This window comes from Tubulanus polymorphus, chromosome 7, assembly GCF_964204645.1.
Source record: "Tubulanus polymorphus chromosome 7, tnTubPoly1.2, whole genome shotgun sequence".
NCBI lineage: Eukaryota > Metazoa > Nemertea > Palaeonemertea > Tubulaniformes > Tubulanidae > Tubulanus > Tubulanus polymorphus.
In genome coordinates this window covers 8,548,305-8,569,939 of record NC_134031.1, presented here as the reverse complement: position 1 = coordinate 8,569,939, position 21,635 = coordinate 8,548,305, and the positions used below count along the sequence as shown (strand labels likewise).

At 37.2% G+C, this 21,635-nt stretch overlaps 1 protein-coding gene across 1 annotated transcript; it reads right to left on the bottom strand.

Moving 5' to 3' along the window:
• Nucleotides 1-806: 806 nt before the first annotated feature.
• On the bottom strand, nt 807-19,828 carry LOC141909141 (NF-kappa-B-repressing factor-like). The gene is made up of 2 exons (XM_074799526.1): nt 19,700-19,828; nt 807-3,264 (listed from the first exon to the last, which is right to left on the bottom strand). Exon 2 carries the CDS (start codon nt 3,256-3,258, stop codon nt 1,399-1,401), a length of 1,860 nt encoding a protein of 619 aa, XP_074655627.1. The 5' UTR covers nt 3,259-3,264; nt 19,700-19,828; the 3' UTR covers nt 807-1,398.
• Nucleotides 19,829-21,635: the final 1,807 nt, after the last annotated feature.

Genomic DNA, 21,635 nt, shown 5'->3' with positions numbered 1-21,635 from the left:
GACCTCAAAATTTCATGGGGTTTCTTCCAGACCCCCACAGACATCCCACTGATTAGTCATTGACATCTTTGAACTGAGTTAACTGTACTACAATTGTACATGTACAAATTTAAACATAGCTCGATATTTCATACATCACACAGTAAACCCATTTAACAGTAGAATTTGAGGCTAATAAAATGAATCGGGTCTAATAAAGTTCTAGAAATCCTAATCATACTTACATATGAATAATAATACAAAATATCAATATCCAGATTACTTAACTGATTCAGATGACAGGAGACCCAAACATATTGCCAAATACATGTAATTCTGATAATGTGATGTGAGCGAATTTGCTGTTGCATAGAAAACAAAGGCGAAATTGATGAAACGTAGCTGTTGATAAATGACACTATCAATACACTCGTTTATGAAAAGGCTTTAATTTTTGGTTTGAAATGAAAACTTCAAATCATTTGGCTTCACATATAGTAGAGTTTTGAATGAACAAATTTTAGAAATGTATTGATTCAAAACTCTAATCTAGGGCCGTATTTAGCCGAAATTTTGAAAAAGTGCCCTTTTTACAAATGTAATTCTTATATCCTATAGAATTGACCTTTTTGGGGGTTTCTCTGCCCGCCCCCCAAAAAATTCAAATGCTAGGTGAACCTGGACTCTGAGCAAGGCAATATTCCAAGTTAAGCAATATTCCAAGATATTTAGGTATGCACATCAAATGTTCATTACCAAAGAGGCCCATTCACTTAAAATTGTTGCAAAATCACGAAAACATCACACTGCTTTTCTACCTACAAAACAGTAAAACATAATTCAAATGATAAAACTCAATACAGACACATTGTCTTCTTCAAATTCCCAAGAAGTGATAATTAATACCTCTTGGAATGGTCTAGGCCATAGACATATAAACCAAGACATCACAGCACATCATATAAGACATATAGATGACAAAGGGTTGTGGATAGCCAATGCAGTTAGTGTTAAGTACGCCTAAGTCAGATCACTACGTACTGTATTTTCTGAGTCAAATGTAGTAGCCTACCCATGCCGATTGTATTACATTATGCAGACCCTATTGAGCATATAGGCCTAATGAAAATATGAAATAAAGTGAGAATTCAAAATAGAAAAACATTTCTATGAAATTATAGATTTACTAGGGGTCCAGGGACATAATACCCACTTGGAAAGTGGTCTGAAATTCTCAACAATCTGACATTTTCATTTCTAATTCAACGCCGCCTGATGAACATTTAACTGAAACTCCATAAAACTCGCCACAATAAGCTACAGCCTCAATATAATGATTCATCTGTTAACGCTAACATAACACAACTATGAAAAACAGAACCCAGGCACTACAAAATATCTTAAATGACAATTAACAAATCACCATAACGGAGGCAAAAGTTCATATTTACTAGTAGATCCACCACTTCTCTGAATATGTGAAATTAACTGAGATAGATCACGTTTCCGACTAACAATCAGATATCGTTCATCTGCAGTGCCTCTGCTTTGGGTTTTAAGTCCCAATTTTGAGCCCTCTTGATGTATGAGCGCACGTTCTTCTTTACTAAATTCGGATGTAAATGAAAGGTCAGTTTCATCGCGAGATCGCATATAGTTCCGCAACGTTATTCGGATATTTTCAACAAAGTCTTTGCTAATGCCTTGCTCTTTTTGCAGACCAAAGCCTTGTCTCTTAATGACGGTTAGGTCAGCTTTTATCGGCTCACTAATGCCATTTCCATCTTTTCCAATGCCTCCACCGGACCAGCCCATCTTTTTCAACATCTTACTGCCGATATTTGAATCGTTGAGGGTTTCTGATTGTTTGTTGATTTCACCAAGAATTTCATCGCGAGACACACCCGTTTCACTCGTGTGAGCTTTTTTCACTTCGATAGTCCAACACATTTTTCGAAGCTTTCCAAGTGCTATTTCGCATAACTTGGTTTTTTTCACGCCCGGTGTCATTTCTTGAGTAGGAGTCACTTCAGCAATGAGATCTCCATTCAACGATAATCGACTACGCCCATCACTAAAGTCAAATTCCATTTTAGTCTTATTGAATGTGGAACTGCTATGCATGATACTGATAGGATTAGGTTCGGTCACATAACCGTGTTCTAAAATGATGAAATCAGCCAGTGATCCACCAGGTTTACTGTGACCGATATGTTTTTGCTTCCTTTGAGAATCTGGATGTAAACGTTTCATACCGCGTGCTGCCACTTGTTGTTGACCAAGCTTCATCATACCACCATCAGTACTATCATTTTCTCCAGGTTCGTCAGTGGCTTTCAATTCAGTTTTTTCAGGGTTGACACGATCGACATGTAAGTGTGGCTTTTTTAGAGACTGAATAGCATTAGAATATGCTTCGTATTTCGCAGTTCTTTTATTGTTACCCATTCCATGTGCTACAGCTACACTATCTATATGTAAGTGACAAATGTACTGATGACTGTTCATTGAAAAGTCAATACTGGCAGACATTTTGGTTTTCGCACAAGATTCATGCATGAGAGATATGCAATTAATGCCTTCAGTTTCTATCTCAGCAATTGCTTCTGCAAGCAAATAAAATTTTCTGTCCTCTTCAGATTTTATATTTAATTTAGCTTGCGTAAATCTTTCATCTAATTGGACCTTGTTTACAACTGAAGACTTCTTTTCCTTAGATTTGGTCGACCTGAGAGTTGCTCCCAAACCTCGACGGCTATTACCAGTTCTTATTTCTGGTTCAGATGATTTTTCAGCGGATACAGGTGATTTGTCATTTTCATCGTGGAGGCTAACAACGCTTTCCACAGAATCATTTTTTACCCAATAATCGGCACCAGACCGGCCACTTGATAGAGCATCACTACCCGCACTTGAGCACTGCTCGCTGGATGCTTTTACAAAACCAACCATAGGTTTTTTAGTCGGTTCAGATTTACACTTGGTCAATAGTACGTTTGATTTATTACCTGTATCCGATGCCTTTACGAATTTAACCTCTGCACGTTGCTTTTTCTGTCGACGAAGTTCATCCACATCATCACTGACATCAGCGGAAAGTTCGCTCAGAATACGCATCACTCCCGGGGGGTACGATGTGCCATACATTTCCACATTAATGAAACAATGAGATAAACAGATCAAGCGATCCTTGCTAAATCTGTCCTGGTGAGCATTGAGAAATGCTTCGCGTAACCTCCACTCTCTGTCACTTTCATGAGAGCCACGCAATCGTTCCATCTTAACCTACAAAGAAAATCATCAGAAATCCAAATGAGTACTGATGACATCGAAATGGCCGCAAATTGCGTCATAATTGGGTGATAAACAATACCTGTCCCAGGTATAAAAGATACCTTTCCAAAGAATACCCATCACAAATTGCAATGAGAAATGGCAAACCAGTAGGAAGCTACACGACTCGGAATACAGGCCAAAATTGACATTTTTGGGCACAAAAAAGGTTATAGGATGGCCATCCGATCAACCCAATTTTTCTAATGCTGATTGGCCATTGGGGGATACAAATAAATACGAACGATCAATGTAATTGAAAAAAGCGTCTTCAAAATTTCCCTCGAAAACTTCAATAAAGGTCCAATGGCCCTGTGGCTCACCATTAAATCATTTAGTGCATATATTGTCAAAAATATTATACTAAATATAAATTAATTTGGATTGAAGATGTGAGGCTGACAATATATGCGCCTGCGGATGTGTTAGAGTTCTGTGTATATTGCCGAGTCACTTTGCTATATATAGACTCGCTCAGGTGATTACTAACACCCACAGCCATATACTGTAACCTATATTCGCACACACGCGGCTGACTGCTGACGCGCGTATATACAAATGTACTAGCGACGCAGTATTAGATTGGCCGTTATTTCACAAGTCAGAATACCTCCATCCACAAAATGTCAAAAATATACAAACATATACGGAATTTTTTTCTAGAAATAAAAGTCCCCTAAAAATAACTCGATCACTATGAAATTTTTGTGGGCGCGAGAACTCATTAAGCCAAACCATGAAACCAAAAATCAACACAATTGGTTCAACAGCCAATGTTTGTGCCTTGTTCGACACACCGGTACTCTATTCATTTTCAATGAAAACTGCTTCATCAGACTGTTTGCATAGGCAAACCTACGGTTCGCCAAAAATGTGTAAAAAGTGATGATTTTGGCGAACAACAATGGCTGCCAGTCGGCCATCTTGAATCTGACAGGGCCAGTTTTTGGGCAGAAGATGTGTCTAGGGTAGATACATGTATAAACCAAATATCTAGACATTACCTTGAAACGTCTCAATATGTCTCTCTAAAATTACTCTAAATATTATTTCTTGTCGGTAAAACGTATAAATTTTGGTCAATTTTACCATAAGAATTTAAATTGGCATCAATGCCAGTCAAAGTTCAAGTCTGAATCTGTAATTTACACTTCCGTCATGCAACACAAAAAGTAGAGTGGTTGCCTGTCCCATTCAATATGGGACAGGTTTTGCCCGTCCGCCATCTTCCGCGGAATATACGGATCCAATCAGATTTCAGTATTTCATCACGTGAACAATGTAACATGGCCGCTTACAGAGTGTCTTGATTTATGTTCAATGGACCTCTTTAAAGTCGTTTTTTACATCAATGAAGAAAGAAATTCCATTAAAACTGCCACGTAACACTTCTACACGCACTTGTTTAGCGTGTGGTACCGAAAATATCGGTAATCAATTCAGGATGTCTGCATTACAGTGCCGTCAAAACCTACCGGCCTACCATCAGCGATTTGCCAATTTGGACTGGAAACAATGCATACTCAATACTACCAATACTACTACTGACAAACTGAACCATGCAGCAGAGGCTACTTGTTTGTTCACTAAGGCGGTTGATTGATTGTTCTGATTGTGACATTGGACATCAGCAGTTGATCCAGTGAAAATAATGACATCCAGGTAAGTTCACTTGCTTACTTACTTCGTTCAAAACAATTGTAAATAATGAACATTGGATTGAATATGAGTGCTATTTCACAAACACTATACGTATTGATTATCTAATGTAGATTATTGTGAGCGTTTTAGTGATGATTTTCTAAGTCGCAACTCGTAGGATGTTTTAAGAAATTGAAATAACGCGTATCAAATTAGCTCAACGTGTAAAGAATAGATTGCAATGTATCAAGGTATGTTTGAAAAATTGATTCTGAACCATCAATTGAAAAGTCAATCCAGGTTTAATTGTAAGTGGTATGTATTTTAATTTCAGAAAGATAACATCATGCAGTAATCAAAGAGAATAAAGAATCAGCAGTAGCTGTCATGAAATGAGGTTCCAAATAACAGGCGGTGAAACTCCGATTCTGATAAACTGATGAAGTTTAATGAGCTGGTAAATAAGTAGTGTCATTGCTTATTCTCTTGTCAGGGGCTGAACAAGATTTTCTACCAGAAGTGAACAATAAATATTGAATTCAGTGAAAAAGAGTTTGCCGTGATGAATTTTATAATCGATTTCTAGCAAAGGTACCAGGTAAGTTATCAGCGGTTTTATCCGATACTTACAGCAATGAATGTATTTCCGTCCATTGTAAAGTTTCCTTTTGTTTGTTGATTACATTGATAATCAGATGCTATTGTAATAATTCATACCCAGGGCAATTTGATATCGCTCAAAGATTAAGCAGATTCGAAGAGACGCCATCTTAACCAGGAAGTAACTTGCTTCTTTACATGTTTGACTATATTTGACATGCATCGAAAATGTAAAATGGAGGATGGGCACAACCGGTCTCTAATTGAAGATAGATTAACTTCCATCTGATTACAGAACAGTCAGTTTGAGGTAAGTTGATGATGTTTTAAGGGGTGAAATAGACGCTCAAAGCCTCGTCCCTCAAAACGAGGGATGAAAATTAATTGTAGCCTCAAGACCAACCAAAATTCAAGGCATTTCAAGGCCATTAGAGATGCACATTCAAGGCTTTTTACCCCCATGAAAAACTACGGCAATATTTCCTTGCATCATCCATTCAAAAACAATCAAAACAGCCTTAACAGGGTTCATTGTGCCACTGCTGACCCAAATTCACTGATAATCACTGACACGGCCAATTACAGCAACTTCAAGAAATTTGAAAATTTTGAGCCAGTGACTGAATGCATACACTAATGACTTTTTAATTGGTTGAAGTACAGATTTTCTTGGAAATATAACGGAAAAAAATAAGTGTGAAAACTGTATTGGGTTGAATTCAAATGATGGGAGAAAACTTGCAAATAATTAAGATGGAAATATCAAGAAAATCATCTTCTTTAAAAATCAAATCTGATGTAAACACCAAACAGATGTTTTTGGTGGGATTTCAGAGGAGATCCATGGTCCAAGTCAATTGACACCATCTCCATGAAAAGCGCTATACATGCAGTAATAAGATACAACTGAATGATGATTCATCATGAATATACATAGCAGTGGGTTTTCCCCAATGACTCAAATAAACACCTACTGTACAACATACCGGTAGGTCTCCAAGAATAAAAGAAGAAATCAATACGATTTATATACCATGCAGTGCTGTTATCAAAATTTCCATCATTGCGACAAAACAGTCATAAATCTACAGATTTGCAACATTTCCAAATTCAAGGCCCTAAAATCAATTTTCAAGACCAAAGTGCTAAATTCAAGGATTTCAAGGCCCGCTACGAACCCTGTAATATGAGCACTTTTGCCCTAGACGTTGTTTGTGGAACGACGGCTTGGTACTAGACTAGAGTCAGAGGTAGTAGCAGGGATTTCAGGATGAAAATTTCTATGTGTCCTATGTGTTGTTCTAAAAGCTTAAAATGGATAGAATAAGCATACAGCACTTTACAGAATCAAAATTGATCAAGCGGTTCAAAAGTTATAAGCAATCAAAGGGTGGAAATTTGGGGTATCTTTGTCATTCGATTGCGCAATACACTTTAGTTCATTTCCAATGAAAGTATCAGACAGGAAGTGACTAGGTTTTGCTGATTTTTAGCCAGATAAAGGAATTCAATTCAACATTAAAACAAATATAACTCCCAGAATTTTTGTCCGTTTAAAACCAAACTTGGTCAGTATGTTGGCTATACAAAGTTTGTTTAGATTCATGTAAGTTATTGCACAAATATGTAAATTAGGCTAATTTGCATACTAATTATCTAATTAATACCCACTGCAATACTGTAGTTTATTTCTCAAGATAAATTATACTTAAGACATGGAATATCAATTTTGAGATAATATACGGAAGATATCGTGCATCAGGGTGATACGATTACCATGGTAACCATTAGGTAAGTATCAAGGCGGCCATCTTGGATCTAATTAACTACATCTTTGATGTATTTAGTTGATTCAATATGGCCAAACAGACCTTTATTATTTGAAATAACTAATGTTACTGGATAGGTTCAATGTTTTAAAGCCTTCTGAAATATAAGATACTAAATATAGCTGCAAAGCAGCGATAATGGGTTTTCTGCAATCTTAGAATCCTGTTCAATGGTTAACACAGTTTTATAAGAGGTAGATTGACAAACAGTCAATTACACCTACTTGAAACCATGGAAAACTGGACCAGATGGTCCTATTTGACTCTGGAAAATCGACTGTTAGGCCATAATTACTCTTTATGGATTTCAACAAAGCATTTGATAAGGTACAACATCAGGCTATTAGGAAAAAGTATCGATGATAGGTCGCTTAAATGGCTCAGCAGTTACCTCTGAACGAAAAAATGTTGCCGAAATCAACGAAAGCCTCATCTTGGAATAAGTCGGTCTAACTAATGGAGTCACGCAAGGTAGTATCCTAAGTCGTCTTCTCTTTAATGTCCTGACAAATGACATACACAGTATTCCAAAATGTACCGGACCGAATAAATTTCCAAAACGACCTTAATATGCTGTTCGACCAAAAAACTTAATGTTCTGACAAGAAAATCTTGTTCAAATGAAAACAATTCAATTTGATCGAACAATACACTTTTTATTTGAAAACTCTTTTTCATACTGATAAAAAAATGTGTTCGAATTTGTTCAACTTTGTTCTAACGATTTTTTTTATCGAACGGAATATTATTGGTTCGAACGAAGAAAATTCCTGATGAAAGAATTTTCGAGAGAAAGGTCTTTTGAATGAAAAGCTGACCAAAAGTATAAAGTAGTTCGTTAAATCGAACAGAATTGTTTTCATTCAAACATTCGTTCGAAAAAAATTGTTTTCGTTCAACCAAATTTTTTTGCGAGGACAAAAACTAGGGGTCCAGGGACACCATGCCCACTTGGGAAGTGGTTCCAAATGCTCAACAATCTAACAATTTCAATATTCAATGCCCCCTGGTGACCATATACAGAATCCAAAGACCTTGAAACTCACCAAAATCATAGAACATGTCAGCAACTACGAATTTGTAATTGATTGTGATAACAAAATATGCCTCGTTACCACTTTAATATGGAAATACTAAGTTATTCTACTAAGTTATTCTACTATTCAACACCCCCTGGTGACCATATTCAAAACCCAATGACCTTGAAACTCACCACAATCATAGAACATGTCACAAACTATAACTTTGTAATTGATCATGGTAACAAAATATGCCTAGGTACCAATATAATAAGGAAATACTAAGTTATTCTACTATTCAACGCCCCCTGGGGACCATATAGAATAACTAATGGCCTTAAAACTTGCCACAATCATAGATGATGTCATGAGCTACAACTTTGCAATTGATTGTGGTTACAAAATACGCATTGATACGAATATAATATAGAAATACTAAGATATTGCATTATTCAACGCCCCCTGGTGGCCATATACAAAAACCAATGACCTCGAAACTCACCACAATCATAGAACACGTTATGAGCTACAACTTTCTAAATGATTGTGGTAACAAAATACGCTTAGGTATCAATACAGGGCTGCCAACCTTTCAAAATTCCATTTAGGGATGAATGGCAGATTAATTAGGAATATTGAAGGTTTCAATAGGAATATATCGAAACCGAAGAAATTGTGACTTTTCCAAGTAGGAATATTTTGCTTTCAATTAGGAATACCTTTCACGTGTAATATATGAAAGCTGGATATGAAAATATGGAATTATCAGCAAAATAAAAAATCAGCAAATTCTACAGAATGTATTTTTTCTTTATTATTTTATGAAAGATAAAAATCAACAGTGTTTATCAAAAATATACAATAGACTAAAAAATAAGAACATAAAACTGGCATAAATTGTCAAACGAATTACATAACACTATACAGCTGTCATGCGAATATATCCATTTCCAGCATCAATTCCACGATACTGTCCAAGAGAGACTCCACGTACAGAACTGAAAGATACAAACAGTAAAAAGTCTCTAAATCTACATGCTACTCGATGGTGCTGCCATCTGCCAAATATGCGAACTAAAAGTTTACTTTGAGATGCACTGCTCAAAAGCATCTTAAATTATCTTTTTAAATCAAACTAACACAAGAGTGACAACATTAAGGTTCAAACTAGCAAAGCAATTGCTTACCGAAACATTTCAAAGAGTCCACACGTTGAAATCTAACCCGGATCTTCGAATGCTAATCGCGCTGCGAAAACGAGCTAATTACCGCAGTAAACTGATTCTTCTCCGAAACGATGCGGAGCAATTTGACAATAACAATCACATTTTGCCACATGTCATAATATTTTCACAAAAATGATTGAAAACAACGTATTTTAAAACAAATGAACTTTATTTTTATTCTTGAAACAAATTAAAAAGCTGCTCTCCTACTACGAAATAATCGTACGCCATGCGTAGATAAAATCAATAACACAGCTACTCTCATACACACACACGCACGCACGCGCGCGCTAGTAAGCGCTGTTTATCGCCTGACCCACGTACACAGTATATAGCCACGCACTCATCCACCGCGGGCGTGCATATAAATTCCCCACCTATTCAATTCTGTTCTACCAAATCATCATATTGTGTTACAACGCGCTGGCGGGTGGAAAATCGGACATCGCCGAAAAAGAAAAAAAAAGTCGGAATTTTGTATACCCGATCGTATTGTCGGAATTTCTTCACGCAAATCGGGAGGATTCCGAATAATTCGGGAGGGTTGGCAGCCCTGTCAATATAATGTGGAAAAACTTTTTCCCACTTACGAATGAGTACTGCTGACACCAAGATTGGCGCCAATTGCGTCATAATTGGCTGATGAAAAATACCTGTCTCGGGTATAAAACATCCCTTTCCAAAGAATGCCCATCACAAATTGCAATGAGAAATAATAAACCAGTGGGAAGCTACAGGACTCAGAATTTGGGCCAAAATTGACATTTTTGGGCACTAAAAAGGTCATAGGACGGCCATCTTGAGTCCGATTGACCCAATTTTTGTTATGCTGATGGGCCCTGGGGGAATTCACATATATCCGAAAGATCAAGGTAATTGATCAAAGCGTCATTACCTTGAAGCGTTTTCAAAACTTCCCAAAATAACTGGATTCCGTCTACGGACGGACGGATGAACGGACGGACGACGGACAAAAAGTGAACGCAATAGCCCGCTGGGACTTAAGTCCCAAGTGGGCTAAAAAGGATCTTTCTGGGGCTCCGCAGTAACTTAATCCTGTTCAACGGTGGATTTCGACAAAGCATTTGATAAGGCACAAAATCAGCCATTACTAAACAGGCTATTAGGAAACAGTATCAATGATAGGTCGCTCAAATGGCTCAGAAGTTATCTCTTAACGAAAACTTGTAGCCGAAATCAACGGAACGCCCATCTTTGGATAAGTTGGTCTTACTAGTGGAGTCACGCAAGGTAGTATCCTAAGTCTCCTTCTATTTAATGTCCTGACAAATGACATACACAGTAATCCAAAATATACCAGACCGAGTAAATTTAAAAACGACCTTTACACGCTGTTCGACCAAAGAAAATCTTGTTCGAATGAAAGCAATTCTCTTTGATCGAACAATACGCTTTTTGTTTGAACCAAAACTTTTCTCCATTCTGACAAAAAAATCCGTTCGAATTAAAAACTATGTTATTGTTGAAATGAAAAACTTTTTGACCCGGCATAAAAAATTTGGTTGAGCGAAAACAATTTTTTTCGAACGAATGTTTGAATGAAAACAATTCTGTTTGATTGAACGAAATACTTAATACTTTTGGTTCAAAGAAAACCTTTTTACAATATACTCGTTCGAACGAAAAACTTAATGTTCTGACAAGAAAATGCTGTTCAAATTAAAACGATTCTGTTCGATCATACGATTGTTCAAATAAAAAACCTTTCGTTTGGACAAAAAAAAGTTTGTTCAACTTTGTTCTAACGATTTTTTCAAATTGGTTCAATCGAACAGAATATTATTGGTTCGAACAAAATAGATTTTGTTTCGACGAAAGAATTTTCAAGCGAAAGGTCTTTTGAACGAAAAAAAAAAGATATTTCTGGGGCTCCGCTGTAACTTAAAGCTGGATGTAGGTCGGCCTTGTGACGCAATGCGATCCTCGCGTTGCATCGCAAGTTACAGTGCAAGTCGGTTGCGATACGATTGTCAGCGACTGTGTGCGACTAGTTTCTGCCAGTCGCAAGAGTGCGTAGGTCGGTTGTGACGGTCGTGTCTCATCGCAGAAAGTAGAACACATGCGTCTCCTTGCGACTGGCGTTGCTGACAGTCACAACCCGTCGCAAGGGAGCGTAGGTCGATGAGTCGTCGCGACACAATCGTCGCTGGCGGTCACATTGAATGGCGTCGCAGTGAGTCACAAGCCGTCGCAAGGCCGACCTACGCCTGGCTTAAGTCATTAGGAACTAATGAATAATTTATGATGAAAAAACTCAAATGAAAAGTCTGGCTTATAAAGCTATCTGCTCAGACGAAATTTTCAAAAAAATCTTCATTTTTGGCAATAAAATTGATAATTGCGATTACCACAGTCACAACCAGTTAATCTCTAGTTAACGTGCATTTTAATAAATCTGATTCCTCCTCTACAGTGAACTTAGCTTTAACCTAGTCGAGGCTACTAGCCTATGTATATGCGTAGGCCTAACATCCGGACAAATGTATTAAATTAGGCAGCCAGAAAAATTCACCCCAATCAGCCGCTTGCCGGTTCAGACTGGTTGGAAGATTGTTTGAATGAACCGGAACCGAATTTCCCAATCATGTACTTCGATTTAAACAACAACAAAAAAATATGTAAACTCGACCGCCGATCACACAACTATTTCTGTACTTCGATTTCCGATTTCAAAATCAAACCCCCTGTTTTGCTCCCGGCAGGTGTGGTGGGTCTGTAAGGGACACTCAATCAGAAAATCAAACAAAATTTACCAACCAAATAAATAACAGGGACAATCCCTATTTCAAGATCAAAAGATCCGGACAAATTGGTCGTAGGCCTAGACAGCAAACGATCTCCTTACCCCCCACAGCGAACGCTTACTCCGAATGTCAAGTGCGAGTCCAGCATACGGATAGGAGTGTGTTATATACTTGTATTTAGTAAATACCTTGTGCATTTGACAATGATCGGTATGTGCTGTAGGAAATATAGAGTATTGATGGTATTGATATAGAGGTTGAAGCCAGCAGCCGAATAAAGTAATATATATTCTTTTGATTTTGATACTTGTCGACACAACAGCTTTTCTCCGCACTATCTCTTCGGCGCGTTTAGTTTAGGCCTACGACTCCCTGGTACACTAATGATTTATCTTAGTAAATACACGGTTAATTTGGTGAAGACTAGGGGTCCAGGGACACCATGCCCACTTGGGAAGTGGTTCGAAATGCTCAACAATCTAACAATTTTAATATTCAACCCCCCTGGTGACCATATACAGAATCCAATGACCTTGAAACTCACCACAATCATAGAACATCTCAGCAACTACGATTTTGTAATTGATTGTGATAACAAAATATGCCTCGTTACCACTTTAATATGGAAATACTAAGTTATTCTACTATTCAACGCCCCCTGGTGACCATATTCAAAACCCAATGACCTTGAAACTCGCCACAATCATAGAACATGTCACGAACTATAACTTTGTAATTGATCATGGTAACAAAATATGCCTAGGTACCAATATAATAAGGAAATACTTAGTTATTCTACTATTCAACGCCCCCTGGTGACCATATAGAATAACTAATGGCCTTAAAACTTGCCACAATCATAGATGATGTCATGAGCTACAACTTTGCAATTGATTGTGGTTACAAAATATGCATTGATACGAATATAATATAGAAATACTAAGATATTGCATTATTCAACGCCCCCTGGTGGCCATATACAAAAACCAATGACCTTGAAACTCACCACAATCATAGAACACGTTATGAGCTACAACTTTCTAAATGATTGTGGTAACAAAATAGGCTTAGGTATCAATATAATGTGGAAAAACTTTTTCCCACTTACGAATGAGTACTGCTGACACCAAGATGGCCGCCAATTGCGTCATAATTGGCTGATGAAAAATACCTGTCTCAGGTATAAAACATCCCTTTCCAAAGAATACCCATCACAAATTGTAATGAGAAATGATAAACCTGTAGGAAGCTAAAGGACTCAGAATTTGGGCCAAAATTAACATTTTTGGGCACTAAAAAGGTCATAGGACGGCCATCTTGAGTCCGATCGACCCAATTTTTGTTTTGCTGATGGGCCCTGGGGGAAATCACATATATCCGAAAGATCAAGGTAATTGATCAAATTGTCTTCAAAATTTCCCTCAAAAAGTTCAAAAATGTGTAAAAAGTGCAGATTTTGGCAAACAACAATGGCCATCGGCCATCTTGAATCTGACAGGGCCAGTTTTTGGGCTGAAGATGTGTCTAGGGTAGATACATGTGTAACCCAAATATCAAGACATTACCTTGAAGCGTCTTCAAAACTTCCTAAAATAACTGGATTCCGTCTACGGACGGACGCTACGACGGACGGACGAACGGACGGACGAAAAGTGAACGCAATAGCCCGCTGGGACTAAAGTCCCAAGTGGGCTAAAAAATAGGTATTGTTAAACTAACTGCTTGAAGCCCGCAGCCAAATCACTGGTAGTAATAAATTAATTTGTACTCGATTTGATTATCATGATGAGGAGAAACTCGCAGCCTATCCCCGGAACGACGATGTAGTGACACACGTCGATTCGTAGATGTTTACGGCTCGACAGTGCTTTTAAAATCTACAGTAGTAAATTTCCTGTGTATCGGTAATATGATTTGATGAGGAAAATGGGCTATTGTTAAAATTAGTTTTTTAAAAACCGCGACGGAATGTGCAATGTTTGGGTAATAAATTTGTTAATTTATGCTTGAATTGATAACCGACGTGACAAGAAACGTGCGGTAGATTTCGGAAAGACGACTTAGAAAAACATGTCGGCTCTTTGAATGGGGCTCAATTTTTGATGTTTACGGCCCGACAGTGCTTTTGTAACGTTGATTCTTCAAAATACGAGTATTTGTAGATCGAAGTGAGCTGAATGATATCAGACGGATTGTATCGGCAACAGCGGTAATGTAAAAAAGCCTATGTACTTTTGACAAAAAAAGTGTGGAAAAAATAATAATCATAATAATAAATATAGCTGCAAGCAGTGATAACAGGTTTCTGCCTTTCTGGATAAAATGTCGTTCAGGGATGCGATCACGGTACCATCACTCCCCATTTCTGACTGTCATTGGTCTCTGGCTAGCAATCATTCTTTATCAGTGCAGTGGGTAGGTATTTTCAACTGACTTTGTTATTCTATGACATTACAATCGCCGCTACGTCACGATGTGATGTAGGCTACATGTACAAGGGACCTCCAATTTGTAATGTATGTGATGTATAAACTGACTTTAGACCGTTTAATATCGACGATAACAAGGTATCACAGACGCTGACATTTTCTGACGCTTACTAGTATGACCCGCCTTTTGGACCGCACCAATTCCATTCAATTAAGAAAACGCGTACCGGTACAATAAATAAATAAACCGCTGTTGATTTTTCGAAGTATTGATATCCACAAACAAAACTATACTACGTATTATAGGTTGTTTAAAAGGAACTGCTTTTAATAACAGTATGAATAAACTTCCTTCACAAACAAGGAAGTACATTTTTAACTTGTGAATGGTCGAACCCCAGTTATTCACGGCAACCTGTGATTTGGATATTCTCGGAGCCTTCCTTCTTTATTTATTTATGAAATGATGTCACAAACTTTCAGATTCCCGCCAGTATGTGCGCCATGATTGATGAGCTATTTCCACCGGTGTTAGTTACGGAGCAATAAGTCGTAGTTCAGCGCGCGTCAGCGGTCATCCTTATTACCGAGATAAACCGAGATGACATGAAATATAACAAATTTATATATTCCTTATCGATTTTAACACTTGAAATCATATTATAGGCCTATCAGTAATAAATACCTTCTAGTCATATTTTCCCGGATATTTTGTAAAAAAAATTTGACTTCAAATACGTAATCTCGGTTAGCAATAAAATTTCATTGAATTTGATTGATCGACGATCTCATCTCGGTAAAGTTAAGTTATTTTTCTACAAAAATATCCGACAAAATATATAAAATATGACTCCAGCAGGCATTTATTACTGATATAATATGATTTCAAGTGTTAAAATCGATAAGGAATAAATAAATATGTTATATTTCATTTCATCTCGGTTGATCTCGGTAATAAGGATGACCGCTGACGCGCGCTGAACTACGACTTATTGCTCCGTAACTATGCAAGATACACTCATGAAATTTACACCACAACAAATAACCGGTAAATTGAATAGGAGTTTTGCTTTAATCGGATATAGAATATAGGCTATGTTTTTATAAGCGATTGAAAATTTGAAGCGTGGAAAACGTTAATTATAACCCATTTTGATCACGTGACCTGAAATCCCTAGTGTAGTAGGGAACAGGCACCAACGACTGGTATTCAGACAATGGAAAATCAAAAATAAATAGACTTTAGTTAATCCCGTTGCGTTAGATCATTGAAGTTGTATTCGACGTGGATCTTATCAAAAGGATTGTATTTTAAACTACCAAAACTGTCGCGAATATATTCCTCAGAAAATTCGCACAATAAAATATAATTTGAATTTGCACTCATACTAGTCTAGTATCTAGCCGTTGTTCCTCAAACAACGTCTAGCCGTTGTTCCTCAAACAACGTCTAGGGCGAAAGTGCTCATATAAGGTAAAATGAGGGACGAGGCTTTGAGCGTCTATTTCACCCCTTAAAACACCATCAACTTACCTCAAACTGACTGTTCTGTAATCAGACGGGAGTTAACTATTGTTTGTGCATAAATTTGTAATCCTAAGTAGCTTTTGACGATTGTGGTAGCTCAAAACTTTTGACTAGTCGCCTCAAAAAATAGTTGAAGTGAGCAACATAACAAATATGGCGGCTTTTGTGCATGAGGAAAGTGTAAATTACGGATTCGGACTTGAACTTGGACTGACATTGATGTCAATGCAGATATTATTCTTGTTTCAAATTCTTAAGGTTAAAATTGACCAAAATATATGCGTTTTATCAACAAAAATTAACATTTAGAGTAATTTTAGAGAGACATTTTGAATTTTCACATTTTATTAATTTAGTCCGTATTGGAAATCCCGATTGTGACAATCAATTCAATTCAAATCAAATCAATAAATTCTCAGGTTCGCGATTTAAATCATCAAAAATATTATTATAAAACACGTTTTCAAAGTCAACAAGGTAACTAATTAATTTATTTTAGTACAAAGGTTTGATTTGACACTAAAATCAGTTGTTGCATTGCAATTAGCAGGAGTTAACCTCTATATGATACTTATAAGCGTCAGACATTGTAGGGAACCGTAACAACGACTGGTATTCAGACTAATGTCCATTTCAACCTGACTTGAGAGCATTCAGGGTGGCCTAGCTCAGTCAGTTTTGGTAGTACATACCTGATAAAGGTCTTAATAGGACCAGAAAGGACTGGCAGTCTAAATCATCATTTTTTAATCCATTTGAAACTGTATTGAACGATATGCAAAAAGTCTTCACTGAAAGGGGTTAAATTAAAGAAATAGAGATGATTTGAAAGTTTAACAATATGTTTCCATGCCTACGTACCAAACTTCAGTTGGTAGGCATGGAGATATATTGTTAAACCACAGGCACTTGAATATGGGCTTTGACCTTGTTGGTGTGTTAAAAATGATAAAATTTATCGTAATCTACGATAAAAACACCAATGGGGTTGCCATCTTAATTATCCATGATGCAACTGTTTTACCCATGATCCAATGCGCATCCCTCGTTTAACTATACCATACAGAAAGGCTGGAAACGCTCCTATCTCCGTAATGCTTAAATCTAACCGCAAATATCGGGACAGATGACGTCACAGCAATCCCGAAGAGGCATCGCGAATTTTCAAAAATAAATTTTGTTGCCAGTTAAAATCTTTAATGGAACTAAAACAGTGTCAATGTTTCCAAAAAAATCATCTACAATTGAAATTATGGGCGCTCCTTATATTTCAGGATTAAAATTGACACTAAGGGCATATTTCGGCAATCATCGGCAGTGTTCGGCTGTCCCGATAATTGCGGGTAGATTTAAGCATTACGGAGATAGGATCGTTTCCAGCCTTTCTGTATGGTATAGTTAAACGACGGGCGCGCATTACATCATGGGTGAAATATTATAAAACGTGGCGGATTATCGAAGTAGGAACAACGTATCGCTGGTGAAATATTAAATATTTATCCATTATCAAAGCCCATTCAAGTGCCTGTGGTTAAACTTTCAAATCATGGAGTCACTTCTCTTCATTTAATCCCTTTCAGTGAAGACTTTTTGCATATCCTTCAATACAGTTTAATAAGGATTAAAAAATTATGATTTAGGTCGACTGCCAGTCCTTTCTGGTCCTATTAAGACCTTTATCAGGTATGAACTATCAAAAATGAGAGAGCTAGGCCATCCGGAATGCTCTCAACAGTCAGGAACACTTTCCAAAAACGGCTTATTCTGCCAATTTCGGCGTTTTCCGCCAATAACGGCAGAATCAGCCATTTATGGATTACTCAGTTTTAAACTGCTTCAGCCAATTTAGCCGAAATCGGCGTTTTCAGCCATTTTTGGCTTGTTTTTAAAAAACCGCCATTTCCGCCGTTTTCAGCTGTTACAGTTTTTAAAACTACATCGCCAGAAACGGCGTTTTTAGCTTAGACAGTTTTACAGGTGCTATTTATAATGCTTAGTTCGATGGGAGTCCCTATTATGACATCATCGCTTTTCTGCTGGCATACATTTGTATATTTGCGCCGAAAAATTAATCTCATTGATCCGTGCCAGGCTTCAAGAAAGAATTAAATATTAATGTATGGGTTTCCGATGGCAAATGTATTTGAATTCTGTTCTTTCTGTATACCTGTATTCTATGAAATAAATATATACATACATGTATCCCAAATTGTTTCGAAAATGTTTGTTGTATTTTGAAATGAGTCTAGATACAGCTGTATCGATTTTGAGTTGTAACGTCATCGGCCACCAATTCATTCAATCACTATCCATCACAAGAATCCATCAATTAGCTTGGAGGTATCGAAGATGTTAATTACCTTCAATTAACCAACATCATATGCAGTCCAATATATCCCTCAACCATTCTATGCTTTATTAGGCAAGATAAGACCATGGGCAAAACTTAAAACTAGATTTTTGATACACTAGTTTATACATCCATGATTGATTTGTCTTATGAGAATGATAATTATAATAATTTTATTTTTATTTTTACCATATAATATTTACACATCCGTTCACCTCAGCAAATTAATTATTTTATTCCAAAAAAAGGTACCGTGTAGACACTAGGGAAAACGTCTAAGTGGGTGGGGGAATCCTCATATATAACAAGTGGACTGCCAATAATGGCTTAATAGTTTATGATTATAAAACTAACTACGCCAAAAACGGCGGAATACGCCAGAAATGGCGAATGTTTTTATGTGTACCCATGGCAACGTTTACTTGAAAACTTTATAATAGTTTTTAAAACTAGTTCCCAAATTTATTTTTAACAAAAATCATGATTAATAAACTTGTTTCATGCTGTAGTAGTTTTGAGAGTTTTCCCGGAGTTTTTGGGCTTCATATGACGTAATCATTTAGAAAAAACGTAAATTTGACCACTTTACCTAGCTCAAAAATTTCCATCCTAGCGTCATATGAAAGCTTATCTTCTGCTCGAGATTATGACGTCATCGGCAACATGCGCTAATTGAACCGGAAGTGCGCAAAAAACTTTAAAGCAAAACTCGAAACTTAGTGAGCTGAAACTGGCTGATTAAGCCATAAACGACTGTGAAAGTTTCAAAACTGAGTGATCCATAAACGGCTGATTCTGCCGTAATTGGCGGAAAATGCCGAAATTGGCAGAATAAGCCGTTTTTGGAAAGTGTTCCTGACTGCTCAAAAGTCAGGTTGAAATAGACATTTATTACACTCACTCATACGAGCCCCGGTGGACTTGTGGGTGTAAAATAGGCCTAATGTAATGAACTTAACTAAATGGGGTAGGCCTAACCTGTTTTTAAAGTGATATTTACCTATTTCTGTTGACAGAACGAACAATTTTTGTAGTTTTTTAAGTCGAAGCGTGCGAGAAAGGATGTTGGGGAGTCACCGCATTGATGCCGATGTTATGCGCCAAGTGGGAATATCGGCTGGAATATCGTGCCAAGTAAGAATTATCGGCGGAAGTGCATGCCAGAGTAAGAATCAAAATGCAAACAACATCCTATACTGAAACGTTGGCAATAGTAGGAGGCGCCACGGATACTTGCGCCAAGTTGGAATAACTTTTTCGACAAGTTTCGACTCAGCGATTTAACAGTTTTTTTCAGTTTTCAACATACAATATGATGTTCTTAGGTTCTACTGCTTGGGCATTTTCTAAGAGGCCTTCAAAATACACTCGTGGTCTTCACCCAGCACTGGCAGCGGTTGTCTCCACCAGTGATCTCCGTCGCTCTACGATCCTAGTGTAACCAACCACCCAGACGCGTGCATTCAAATTCGCTGTACAGTTGCCGACCAGAATTTGGTCGGCTTTTTTGTCCGTGTTCAAACTGCGATATCTCAGCAAATAAACAACCGATTTTGATGAATAAACTATCTACACTAACCTTTATGATGTCTTACGTTAGTTCATTATATCATTTTGACGATAAATCTGATTTTAGTACGATTAAATTTAAGATACAAAAATGATGCGCTGTTTAGCGACGAGACACGCACCGCTCAAGTTGTCTTGTTGCTAACGAACTACAGTGTTACAATGCCTAGTTTCAAAGTGAAAAAATGGTGTCATTTTTGCTATTTCTGTATTTATATCGCATCAAGCACAGACTATGATGAAGGAACCTCCGAATGAATATAATAATAAGAAAACTTAATGTATGAGGTTTGTAACGATAGTTTATTTTTCACAATCGGTTTAGTGAAACCGGATTTCTGGTGGTTTAAAGCTGCAGTGATCTAAAAGTATCGAGAAAATGTCGTTCGCATCTTAGTGTCTGTGGTACATCAGACACTAAGATTCTTGGTGAATCGTGGTCTTGCTAATTATGGGCAGTCTTGTTATATGAACAGCGTTATTCAATCGGTTAAGTGTGAAGCAGAACATTTCAAACTGTAGTAGTGTTCTCTAAAAAGTCCGCAGAAAGCCAGAATTCAATGGAGCTTTTCAATAGTAGATGTCGTAAGTATATATAAAGCCCATTTTGAAGGCTTTAAAGAATGGAAGTGGATATTTTGCCAATAATGCAGCATTATTTTAGTAAACCAAGTGGCTATTCGTACAGACACGTACGAATAATTCCGTAGGCTATTCGTACCTGTATGAATAATTCCGTAGGCTATTCGTACGCACCCGTACGGATTACTGTGGAATTATTCGTACGGTCAGGCTAGTCAAAACATTCGGCTGACTGTCAGTGAGCTCAGTGGTATGATGCTGTGCTAATGTCTATTTATTAATGGATGAGACCTGTTTTTCTGGGATATTTTGCTTACTTTTTGGAGTACATACCTCATTTATGTCTTAACAGAATGCCAAAAATCGCGGACAACAACTGAATATCCGATATTATTCCAGTTCTGTACCGATTACATGGATTGGCAAAAAGACTCCTTAAGTCCAGTTGAATGAGAGAGAAAATCCTCCATTTTGTGAAATTTCTTAGATTTGAACATTGTTACCATGCCTACGCCACCCTGATTAAGTTGTTGAAACCCCACAAGAAAAATAACTTCATTTTGTAGGCATGGTGACAATGTAAAAATTCAAGAAATTTCACAAAATGGAGGATTTTCTCTCTCATTCAACTGGACTTAAGGAGTCTTTTTGCCAATCCATCTAATTTGTACAGAACTGGAAATATATCGGATATTCAGTTGTTGTCCGCGACTTTTGGCATTCTGTTAAGACATAAATGAGGTATGTATCCCAAAAAGTAAGCAAAATATCCCAGAAAAACAGGT